This window comes from Taudactylus pleione, unplaced genomic scaffold (genome assembly GCF_031769625.1).
Source record: "Taudactylus pleione unplaced genomic scaffold, aTauple2 ptg000479l, whole genome shotgun sequence".
NCBI lineage: Eukaryota > Metazoa > Chordata > Amphibia > Anura > Myobatrachidae > Taudactylus > Taudactylus pleione.
This window is the reverse complement of record NW_028284881.1, coordinates 16756801-16769690: the sequence shown is the minus strand read 5'-3', so window position 1 is coordinate 16769690 and position 12890 is coordinate 16756801. Positions and strand designations below refer to the sequence as shown.

At 43.0% G+C, this 12890-nt stretch overlaps 1 protein-coding gene across 1 annotated transcript in view; it reads right to left on the bottom strand.

Moving 5' to 3' along the window:
- The window catches only part of KREMEN1 (kringle containing transmembrane protein 1), a 203706-nt gene extending 191774 nt beyond the window's left edge, over nt 1-11932 (bottom strand). Inside the window, exon 1 of the mRNA XM_088449112.1 lies at nt 11773-11932. Within this exon, the coding sequence (XP_088305238.1) occupies nt 11773-11851 (79 nt within the window). The 5' untranslated portion in view covers nt 11852-11932. The remainder of the gene's footprint in view (nt 1-11772) is intronic.
- Nucleotides 11933-12890: the final 958 nt, after the last annotated feature.

The following is a 12890-nucleotide window of genomic DNA, read 5'->3' as shown; positions in this document are numbered from 1 at the left end:
TCCAACTATTGTGATTATGCACAGGAGTATACTGAATAAACATTTTTAGTAGTCACGTTTTATTCTTTCCCCTTAACAGATAAACATTTAGAATGTTGTACTATATTATATTATATTGTATTATAATAGATTTTGGGGTTCTACTTACTGGCAATGAACTTACTTATCTGACTGAATACACAACTTATGTACTATGTTGCAGATTGAAACAAATAGACTCCTGGTTGCTGGCAGCAATATTGGGGGAAGGGGAAACAGAAGGATTTGGTTGTATTATTATTTTGTACCATAGCAGTTAAAGACCAGAAGGTGAGGATGAAAGACTGTGAAGAATGGAAATCATGTCTGAGTTTGATCTATGTGGGAACCATGAACCAATTACAGTAAGAAGTAATACATTAAATAAAGTTTGAGTCATTAAATAAAGTTTGATTAACAGCTTCTTAAGTTTATCTCTGAACCATCTTGTCAAATCATTGCTGCATTTAGGAGGTCTAGAGGACACTGTCTTGTCCTACTTGTCATCTGACACATATTCTTCTTTCCTGTCTGTATCATTCACTATCTGTGTTAGCACCATTATTGGTTGCAATGTCACCTTGGATGTTCTCATCAACCTTTTAAAAAGTGAGCTATTAATCTTCATAAAATTCAACAGCCGTTACCTATCTGACTTCTGCATTTCTGGTGACAACACTATAATAAACCTTTTCCTCAAGCTTAATGCTTAGGTGTCATGCTTGACTCAGAACAGTCCTTTTTCCCCACATCCAACCTGTATCCATATTCTGTTCCATACATCTAAAATCTACACAAATCATGGTCTCTTAGGGCCCCATTTAACCACGAAGCTAAAAACCAGCGACATTTTTCGTTTTTGTATCGCAGGGATACAAATGAAAATACCACTGGTATTCATCAATACCTACCCCTCTGGCGAGGTCCAGCAAAGTCCTCCTCGTCAGCGAAGTCCTCTTCATCAGCGAGGTCCTCCGCTTAGCTGCTGGGAGCCTGACGCTGTCATTGACAGGCTTCTGTGTAATGCGCATGCGCGACGGCCTGGCGGCGACCCAGCAGTGCCCGGAGGGCTTCACTGAAGCTGTAAAGTCAGCGCTGGGTACTCATTGCCGGCTAATGATGGCGAGAGTGATGCAGTGACAAACAGTGGTAATTTTAAATGAATGCTGTTTGTTGAATAAAGAAAGGATGACATAACCACTTTAGCGAGCGCTAAAGGGGTTATGCATCCTTGATAAATGGGGCCCTCAATCTGATATTGACGATTGCAGTTCTTACTTTGCTTCCAATAATCAGACATTCCACCTACAACCTATTTTGAATTCTGCTGCTGTCGTGCACTACTCTACCATCCTTTACACTGGTTGTCTGTGCTTTGCCAAAACCACTTGAACAAACATACAAAGCCATTAATAAGCGCTGCAGAATATGTGTGCGCTATATAAATAACTGATAATAAAAATTAAATAATAATAATTAACAAAGCTGGCTTCCCTGAAAACTCACCTCTTAGGTAAGCTTATCAAATTCTCCAACCACATTCATAATATCCCTATAGGCTGCTGAACACAGTTATGTCCTCTCAGCAAAATTACCATTGAATCTGACTGGACCAACATGCAATATCTGGCAATTAACCTCATATTTCAAATCATAATAGGGGCATATTCAATTAGGTGCGAGTTTACCAATAATCTCCCACCAGCTGGATTTTTCCCGCAGGTGCCAGATTTTTGCTATTCAATTGGATGTGGGGTTTTGATTCTTTTTTTTTTGAGTGCCTCTGGAGCAGGCCAATTTTTTCCTAAAATCCATATTTTAAGGAAAAATTTACTGTACTTGCTCTGGAACCCTTTGGATGCCCCCTAATGACTTATTAAGCAATTGGATATTTCCAATTAGCTTAATTAGTTCTTACTTTACTTCTGCAACACTGTCCTTCTCTGTCTCTTCTCCAGCATCGCAGACTGCTCCATGGACTGGCCGGGCACAGGACAGTTACTACCCCTAGCCATGCACCCCACTACCCCTAACCCTGCACCTGCTCCCTGCACACACTACCTACACTACACCTAACCTTACACCCGTTCCCCACACACACTACACAAGCGCTGCTAACCCTGCAACTGCTCCCGCACACTGCTGAGAAGTTTCAGGAACTTATGTTTTCACAATCCAGGTGAGCCATGCTTTGCGGGACATGATGTGATGGTGTGTTACTGGCACTTGTACACATTATTACATGGGATTTTTGCCGGCAAAAAAACCTGCAACCAATTTTTTTTCATTGGACACCACGGGTATCGGGAGTGCGCCAACCCACAGTAATCCAAAATTGGTTGTGAGGTCTGCGTTTTATTTGCAGGCAAAACCTAGGGGCCATAGAGTGCCCCAAAGAGTGTACACTTGAACACATGGCTCCCTTACCTGTTTGTTGATACCTGGCCTTTTTTATGTGTTTGTTCCCACTTGTAGGGTATGCTTGCACTATATAAATAAATATCAATAATAATAATTGATGCCTAGTAAATGTGGGTTTAAATGGCACTGAACTACGGTGCAGTATTACTGCAATGTGATGCTGTTATACAATTCAAACAGCATTGTGGCTTGGTAAGAGAGTTTGAACGAGTGGCTGTGGCTCAGGGCAGGTGTGAAATTTGTGCTAATGCCACTTTCCCACCTTAGTAAATAGAAACCTAAATGTGCTTCAATGATATTTAAACCTGTACATTTCTTGCAGTTTTTGTTACAAAAATAAGTACTATGGTCTCTATTTTAGAGGCACTGAAAAGTCAATTTTATAGTTAAAGAGCCAGTATCAAACAAAATATACAGCTGGTAACAATGTGTAATGATAAATATAGCCCTCAGACACTTAAACATCGTTATAAATGCTAATGTAACATTTAATATATCTGAATATTATTTAATTAGAAACACATAAATAAGTTCAATTCTATTTACTATTTTGTTATTCTATTCTTTCAAAATCCTAAACAAAATAGTAATAAAATAATCACTAAAAAAAAAAGCACTGCTATAAGTCCTGTATATTTTCTGCAACATAGTAAATATTTAATCTTATTAATACAGCAGGTTTGTGCTGTGGGAATGAAGAAACAATACAAAGATTATGTGTATTCTTGGCCCACATTAAAAAATTAGATTTTACTATTTAAAGATCAGTTTATATACACCAAGGGGGTCGTGCTGCGTTGTACACATACTGTATGCATTCAAAAAAAAGAAAAAAAAGAAAAAAGTCTCAGGTAAAATTAAAGCATTTACACCTATGTGCTGAGTCTGAGGCCTCTCAATATGCATCCAGCTCTACATCAGTCAGGTTTATGTCAGGAGCACTTACACCTACATACACACCCCCAAACCAGGTCATTAGCACAAGAAAAGTTTGTAAACTATTGTTTTGACAGTAAAATCATGCATTCACTATTATGCTTGTCTCCCTTTTCCTTTAAAGAAAACCCTAAAATAAAGCAGATATAACCTTCCTAACTCATGTATGAATGAAAGTAGGAATAGATTCATTCAAAAATATCCCCACAAACTATATAAGCACCATCAATGAAGAAAACATCTATCAGCTTCTGAGGTAAATTTGAAATCAGCCAATCCGAAGTGGCTTAGCTATTTTGAATGATTGCAGCGTCCGTCCATCACCATCATCATCATCAGCATGCATTTCCACCATCCCTTAGACACCCGCAAGTGATAATGATACTGTCTCAGACTGTAATTACACAAACATTCTGCCGCTTCAAGAGCAAGGAGGCGCAATTGCCAAGTCTGCATGTCTTTTTTTGTGCACCAGCACTGTTCACATTTGCATACTCTACATTTTGCAAATAGGCATAACCCAACCCCAAGTGTGACAATAACCTATCAGTGCTATTGATTTTCCATATAGAAAAGTGCTAGTGTTCATATTGCCCAACTGTTTCCATGTTGACTGGTTGACATGAATGGGGCAAACTCCAACCATATCACATGGAACAAAAGCACTGATGATACCACAAGGCAGATTCAATTAGCTGCGGAAGCCACCAGAAGCCACCTGAATAGTTAACTGATTCTGCCTTGTAGTGTTATCAGTATATTTTTGTGTGTTATAAATTCATTCCCTTCTCTATTATATTATTTATTTGGGGACCCTCCCTTGGGACTCCCATGGTTTGATTTATAGAGTTGGCGCCGTCCGGCAGAGCTCCTAAGGCCTATTTCACACCTGCCGGTTTTGCCTGGCCGGCAAAAGAACACACAGAAGCTGGCCGTTTTTTTCAGGTACTTAGTGCCTTTCACATGCTGCGGCTTTGAGATGTTTTTACTGTATTTTTTTTTAACTACTTATTCTGGGCATTCGCAGCAGCCCAGAATAAGGAAACACTGTTTCCTATACACCACTGGCCTGCAGGGACGGCACGGCCATGGCACGGCAGCCGTCCTTCTCAGTGGATATTCCAGGCTGTAACACGGCAGCCGTGCCGTGTGAAACGATCCACCAGCTTTCATCCACCACTAAATTTCACAACCGGCAAAAAAAATGCCCAGATTTTTGCCGGCCGGTGAAAACCGGCAGGTGTGAAATAGCCTTAAGGGGCCTATGTATCAAAGCTTGATGAGAGATAAAATTGTGAGATATAAATCACCAACCAATCAGCTTCTAACTTACAATTTATAGGCTTTGTTTGAAAAATGACAGTTAGGAGGGGATTGGTTAATACTTTTTCTCTCACATCAAGCTTTGATACATAGCCTCCTAAATGTAAGTGTTGGAACTCTACTTTGTATATCAAATAGCGGGTATCCCATGGAAGGCGGAAAGGACGAGGATTTAAAAGATAAATTAAAATGGTGTGAAACACACAGCACCATAATAATTGTGAATTTTTATAACTTACATGGCTCCAGAAAATACTGTACTATTCACTAGTTAATACCTGGACTATGTTTCTAAAGAAACAAAACTATAGATTTTCAACATGAAATCTGATTTAAATAAATATATTTCACTGAGCCATTGGAATTAATTCTGAATGTAACATGCCATTAAACATTTTAAACTATGGTTTCATATCATAAATTTAGTCTAAAATACTTATATGACACTAATGCAGTAAAATAAAGTAATCTAAGCCTATTAAAAATGTAAATTCTATACAATACTATATAAATAATATTCTATAATAAAATAGGAGAGAAATTAACACTTCAGCTCTTGTTTATTACATCTTGTGAAGTTAAACTAGGATTTGTGTAAACTAATCCTAATTGTTCTTCTCTCATTGAAGAGCTACTATTGTCGCTGACTTATAGTATTTAAAAATATTAAATACCAAAGAATAGTTTAGTTCCATCAGTTTAATTTTATGTAAATAATGTTGGCCTAACAAGCTTGTTGTAAATACACTGGCCATCTTGATAAATGAATGGAGTTTGGCTATCGTAAGACCCCCCCCCATGCCAAGCTTTATTACACAGCTTTGGTAACACCGCTATTAGAATATAAATATGTGATATAAAAAGAAAGGTAAGGCAACAAAAATATGGCATAACAGGTGTTTACAATGGTGATCTATACAATATGATTACACCCCTCTACTGCTGAGGACACCAAACAAGAGATTACATATTTGGAAATATACATTTGTGCTAGTGTGGGAGGTCCAGGGCCGCGCGCCCCCCCTCCCACGAAGGCGCCGGTACGGACCGGACCCCGCGTCGCCGGACGCGCCCACGTGTTGTGGCGCGTCATCACCCGGCGTCGCGGCGCGGCCATGACGCCGGCAAGGACCGGACCCCGCATTGCCGGACGCGCCCACGTGTTGGGGCGCGTCATCACCCGGCGGCGCGGCGGGCCAATGAGGGCCCGCCGCGTCATCCAGCCCAGGAGCCCGCGCGGTGGGGTATTTAAAATCCCCGCCTGCGGGCAGGAGAGGTAGAGCGGAGGAGTCATCGGAGCAGGCGGATCGTCGCTGGAGGGAGTCCCGAACGCGAGTTGGCAGTTCAGGTAAGCCCTCAGTGAGGCCCTTGTATCTTGGTATTAGGCCATTGTACCCCTGTGTTAGGTTATTGTGAACCCACTGTACCACCACTGTGCGGCGCTAGGCCGAGACCACTGTCCCACTGTGTTAGGTTATTGTGTACCCACTGTACCACCACCGTGCGGCACTAGGCCGAGGCCATTGTACCCCTGTGTTAGGTTGGTGTGTACCCACTGTACCACCACCGTGTGGCGCTAGGCCGAGACCACTGTACCCTTGTGTTTTAGGTTGGTGAGTACCCACTGTACCACCACCGTGCGGCGCTAGGCCGAGACCACTGTACCATTGTGTTAGGTTGTTGTGTACCACCACCGTGCGGCGCTAGGCCGAGACCACTGTACCATTGTGTTAGGTTGTTGTGTACCCACTGTACCCCCACCGTGCGGCGCTAGGCCGAGACCACTGTACCATTGTGTTACGTTGTTGTGTACCCACTGTGCCACCACCGTGCGGCGCTAGGCCAAGACCACTGTACCATTTGTACCCACTGTACCACCACCATGCGGCGCTAGGCCGAGACCACTGTACCATTGTGTTAGGTTGTTGTGAACCCACTGTACCATCACCGTGCGGTGTTAGGCTGCAGGTATTGTTCTAGTGCGGCGCCAGGCAGCCGTGCTCTCTTATAGGAGCAGAGACCAGGACTACTCGCCCAGCAAAGAGACAAGGGGCATACCCGGTGAGCGCATTCTGTGTTTGTGTGTCGAATCATTGTTTGTGTGTCGTCCCCTCTTCCCTTTTCCCTTTTTGGGCGTTTCCGTTCGGGTTGCACCCATGTGCCTGGCATGCGGGTGCAAACCAGTCTGAGGCCACAAGTGCCAATGATGACCATCCTCTAGTCCCCGCACCCCTGTCCGTCAGTCCTTCCTGTGGCACCAAGGTCCGGCCCATAGGTTCAGCGTGTCCGACCTATCTTACAGGTTAGACCGTCCCCGGCTGTGTCAAACCGGAAAGACCCAGGACCGTCGGTGGGAGAAACCAAGGTGTCCTGAAGGTGAGAGCCACGGGGTGAGAGAGGTAAGTGCCCCGCTACACCTGCACGGCAGCAGGCGCACACAGCAGTCCACCCCTTGCCCCTCTTACACTACATCTGTAAATTTAATAGACTGCAAGGGGAACAGAGATCAGAGACGCTCTATGCCTTACATCTGTATTTCCTATGACAGCATGATCTACTGCAAGCTTGTCCATAGAAAACAATAGTAGGCCCATTTATTAAGGATCGCATTTTGCAATGCGATCAGGGCATGCAGTACCGCCCATGATCGCATTGCAAAATGTGATCATACCGGCCGAATGTATGACCCGGCACATGCAGGGAGGCGGGCTCCGAAATGAGCCCATCCCTGCGATGTGGCCGGAATGCATTCCGGGCTGCCGCGCATGCGTAGTCCCGCGGACTGCACATGAGCGGCGCCCATTGCCGGCGGAGGGATCTGGAAGATTCCTCTGCCGGCTGAAATGCGGGTAAGTGCCCATAGGACACAGCAGCTAACGCTATCTTCAGATGGCGTTAGCTGCTGGGGTCAATATTGGGAATGTTTCGCATTCCCGATATTGATACATTTTGCAGCATCGCATCCCCCATAGAAACCTATGGGGGAGGCGGCTGCCGGCAACAATAGAGGGATCGCAGCAGGTATCGGAGATACCTGCTGCGGTCCCTCTTTCATACATCCGGGGGATACTAAGTATTTGAGGTAAACCCCCGAAAACAGGTGTTTTCGGGGAATTTACCTCAAATGCACTTTGATAAATGGGCCCCTAGATCTTTTGCAATCTACATAGCAGCCAGGGGGCCAGGCTGTAAAGTGTAACTCACTGGGAAGTAATGTGATATTATAGAACTTCTAAATGCATGTTATCTATTGAACAAGTGATCCATCCCCAATGCTAATTACATGTTAAAAAAAATAACATAGGAAGCTACCCACTTTCAGGTTCATTACCAGAGATGTTGTGTGTTTTTACACCAAGCCCATGAAGACAAAAGACCTTATTAAGCTAGGTACACACTATGCGATTTTATGATCAAACCGATAATTGGGATGATTTTTAGGCAAAATCACAGTCTTGATATCTATGTTACACACTATACAATTTAAACGAAATACCTGGTGAATTTCACAGTGTTGCATATGTACGCACACAAGGATGATGAGGTAATCAGGAAAAAGCATAGGAAATATGATCAGATTATCCAGAATGCACACACACTGCACGATATCGGGAAATTGTGGCCAAGATTTTTGGTCTTGACCGACAGATCGGATTATCTAAAGCCGCGTATCCACCAGCAGGTACCGGCACGACAGTACGATTACGACATCGTAATTGTACCGCCATTCCCCTTCCCCCTGCAGTGCCTACATTGAACGATTGATATGTTCAGTGTAGGCACATCAATCATCTCTGCACATGGGCAATCTGTTGTTATCTGCAGATTGACCGGCATGTTCAGGAGATAATTAATGTCGGAAACGACCTGCGGGAGCGCGCATCGCTGGTCGTTTCCGCCATAATAGTGCCCGATTTGTGCACGATTACTGCGCGATTGCACGATTACGATGTCGTAATCGTGCAATTGCTCAGTAACATCGCGTAGTGGATACGCGGCTTAAGGAATGCGTTTGTGGATGTTTTCTAACCGTTTTGTTGGTGAAATGCTGAAACGATCATTCATACAGACTATACAACAAAAGAGACTGTCCTCCCGATTATTGGCAAATGGACCCAATAATTGTATAGAGTGTAGCTATCTTAAGCCAGCATACAATTAGACATGCCACACTCACCAGCAATATGTTTGCTTGTAGTGTGTTGGGAAAGTATTAAAATCTTTCTATAATGTATAAAGGATATAGGATCCATTCACTGGTATGATGATAAGAAAAATAAAGCTTCATATGATGCAGTTTCTATTTTTAAGGGTTTTTATATAACAACAAAATAAAGCATCTTCTGTATGTGTATGCACAGTGCTCATGCATCATGTACAGTATGTTTTTTAAGGTAAGCACTAGTGGAAAACATAAAATGCACCAATGGGAATGGATCTCCAAACACCCAAAAATCTCAGAGCTATCAGGCCATGTTATGTATTCAATGCAAAGGGGCAAGGGGCATAAGTATCAAAGCTTGATGTGAGATAAAATTGTGAGATATATATCACCAACCAATCAGCTTCTAACTTATATTTTGCAGGCTGTGTTTAAGAAATCATAGTTCGTTGCTGATTGGTTGGTGATATATATTTCACAATTTTATCTCACATCAAGCTTTGATACATATGCCCCAAAGTGCATCCGACAATACATATACAGAACATATCACCAAGTCTGACTAATCACAGGCAAACCAATCACCAAGGATAGCAAATAATAGCAGGCATTATAGTGGTTCTGGTGAATGCATCATTGTATAAAAAGCCAGGAACTATTACATAATAGGTCATATTTTAGTTAACAAACAGGCAGACTGAAGTGGTGCTGGGCCAACTTTTAAATGAACATTTGGAATAGAGGCCCCCACACAGTCCTGGACCCTCACCTGTCCTTAATGTACAGTAATCAGACTCTAACAATACAAAATTTGAGTTTACACAAAGACTGCCAGCCCAGTGTCTCTCACACGCTTCCCTGATGTCCTGTTACTGAATCCTTTCTGTCCTCTTTGACGTTACATTTTATCATGTTCTTATTTACAGCTTCAATGTTACAATACAAGTTTCATCTCCCTACGATCCCGCTGTAGAGACGGTAAGAAGATACACATGGCTAGACAGACAATGACTCAATAGTGTAACCATTGCTTGCGCTTGCCTTTGTACCCTCGCTTACGCCTCGCTGCTGGCAACGTCACTGTCAGAGAATGAATGAAGGGCTATAAGAACGCGTCCCAGACAGGCACATTACGCCAACACATTTCTGCAAAGTAATTATAACAAACTCAAATCTAGATCCCCTAGGACTCAGAAACTGGAATGTATAAACAGTGGACAATTATAGCTTCAGTCAGTGTAAGAAGAGAGCTGCTGTCCGGAATATGTGTTCTTGTTAGGAAACATGTTGAGACCAAACAATAAATAAAGGGTTTTATTCCACTCTCTGGTAATGAAAAGGTTAATATCACTATTCCCTGCGCTATTATCCGGGGATGTGCCGTGTCCTCCAATCTGCTTTATTTCTGTATAGCAGTAACAACATGAGGATCTCCTCTACACGTGCAGGGGAAACCTGACTTATTTACCCCATCAGATAATATGAGACAAACAAAGGATCAATCAGATCTGCTTTAATGCTTCCAGCAGTGTCGGATACAAAACATCCCTGATACAACTACTGGCAAACATGGAAATGATGGAGAAAGCCCTGTGAGAGCATCTTCATTTATATTATTGCTATGCTGTGTACATACTGTACAATGAGCAATGAGGAGGTATTGTACGACCCATGGACTGTGCATCTTTCACTTGGTGTAATACTCCAGCCTCACTGTAAGTGGGTCATTAATCCTACTTACCACTATGCTGCAGATGCTTACACACTGTTATTTATCTGTGTATTGGTGATGTACAAACACTGAGCAGTGCATGTCATACAGCCAGATGTTATTACACACCTGAGTGCTGTAAGGAGGCACAGCACAACAAATACACAACATTGTCATCCACACTGATCCTCACATGACCCTGCAGTTGGTTCAAACTAGAATGAAGGCTCCATATTGAACTAGAGCATAGAACACATTAATACATATATAATGTATAATACAATTCGTTTTATGGGGCATATGAAACAAAGCTTGATGTGAAATAAAATTGTGAAATATATATCATCAACCAATCAGCTCCAAACTATCATTTCTTAAACACAGCCTGCAAAATGTAAATTGGAAGCTGATTGGTTGGTGAGATATATCTCACAATTTTATCTAACATCAAGCTTTGATACATATGCCCCTAAATGTGTAGATTCTAAAAGGATGACAAGTTCCTGGCACTTTCTGCATTTGAAAAGAGCAAAAAAGAATATTGCACCTGGACACGACACCTATAAAGACGACACATACTACAGCAGGCGTACGCGACCTCTACAGCTGCTGTGGCTTGCTGGGACCTCTAGTTCCACAAGAGCTGCAGAGCTACAGGTTGCGTACCTCTGCATTACAGTTTTGTTCCCAGGTCCCCTAGATTCAAAGCTGGAGGGAAACAACAAGTAACCTGTTGTGTTGTTCTAAGTGCAGCCACATATATAGTTTTCTGTACATGCGTCTCTTGTTTTACCTGTTATGATGTCCTCATGGACTCTACTATGTAATTCCTCACAGTGACGACGTTCATATTTTGTTGGGGAACACAACTAATATAATAGCTACTCATGCACATACCATACTAGAAAGTCATTGATTTTGTTCAGTCATTGCAAGCAAGAACACCTGAGTTCTAGAACACTGTCCAAATCTACCTATAGCCTACACAGGCACTCAAAGCAACATAGCCGCATTATTCATTATGGCTGGAAAAGCGCACACAGTAACATAAATCACCCTTATTGCCCAAATCACTCCATAGACAGCCAGCATTCTCAAAGCATATTGCAGCCTCCCTCCTTTCTCCCCCAAATACTGCTGCACCAATGACAGGACTGGAGCCTGCTGGTCAGCTTTACCCCCTCCACCCTCTTGCACTCACCAGAATGAAAGAGATCAGAGCAGAGCACCAACACTGAAGGGAATAGCAGGATCCTCAATGAAAGTGTCCAAAAATCCATTACCCTTGCTGAGTTCAGCTGGATATGTGAGTGGTGGGGAGTGACAGCAGCCCAGGATTCCCCTGGATATAGCAGGTTGCTAATTTGCTCAGATCCTGAGAGGGACTGGCTGAGCTTCGGGAGATGCCTTTTATTTTTGGTTGTTGTTACGGATTGGAGAGGGAACAGATATTGTAGGATGAGGCAAAGGGGAACCCTACAGACGTTTCACAGCAACTGCAGTCACATACACAGACCTAAGGAGTGATTCTAGGGACTGACTGAGGGATCCTATTACCATGATCATGTGACAGGATACATACTACACACAGACAAATGCTGCTGTTCTTTCTTTTTAACCAGTTCATTGTACAGTAAGTGGGCGATAATACTGTACCTAACTCACAGCTGGCTTTTATAAGAATGTACAAAGCTCTCAGTACCTCCTAGGTCTCTTTCAGGTGCAGCTTCCAGGGTGGGAACTAATCAGCAGATTGTCAGAGATGAAATATGCAGCATAAGTATAAGGCAGAGCTGTAATCAACATTTAGAGTAGAGTCTTAAATGCTTATGAATGGTTACAGAACATCAAACAGCATTTCCAATACAAATAATATTTAAGCTGTACTTTTGTATGTTACATTTCTCTGCTAACGTTAGGGCACAAAGACAATGGCATTTATTAATGATCACATTGATATTACCGCCCATGACCGCATTGCAGATGAGATCATAGCGCTAGAATGTATTATCCGGCACCCACAGGCACAGGGGCTCTGAAAGGGGCCCATCCCTGCGATGTGCCCGGAGTGCTGCTGGGGCTACAGCAATGCGCAGTCCCGCTCACTGCACATGTTCAGCCGCCATTGCCAGGGAGGGTTCCGGGCAAACCCTCTGCCGGCTAATTATGCAAACTGTAGACCATAGGCTATCACCATCTTTAGATGGCGTTAGCTGCGGGGGTCAATCTTCAGAGTGTTGGTACATCTGGCAGCATTGCATCCCCCATAGAAACCTATGGGAGCTGTGGCTGCCGGTGGGAATGGAGGGAATGCAGCAG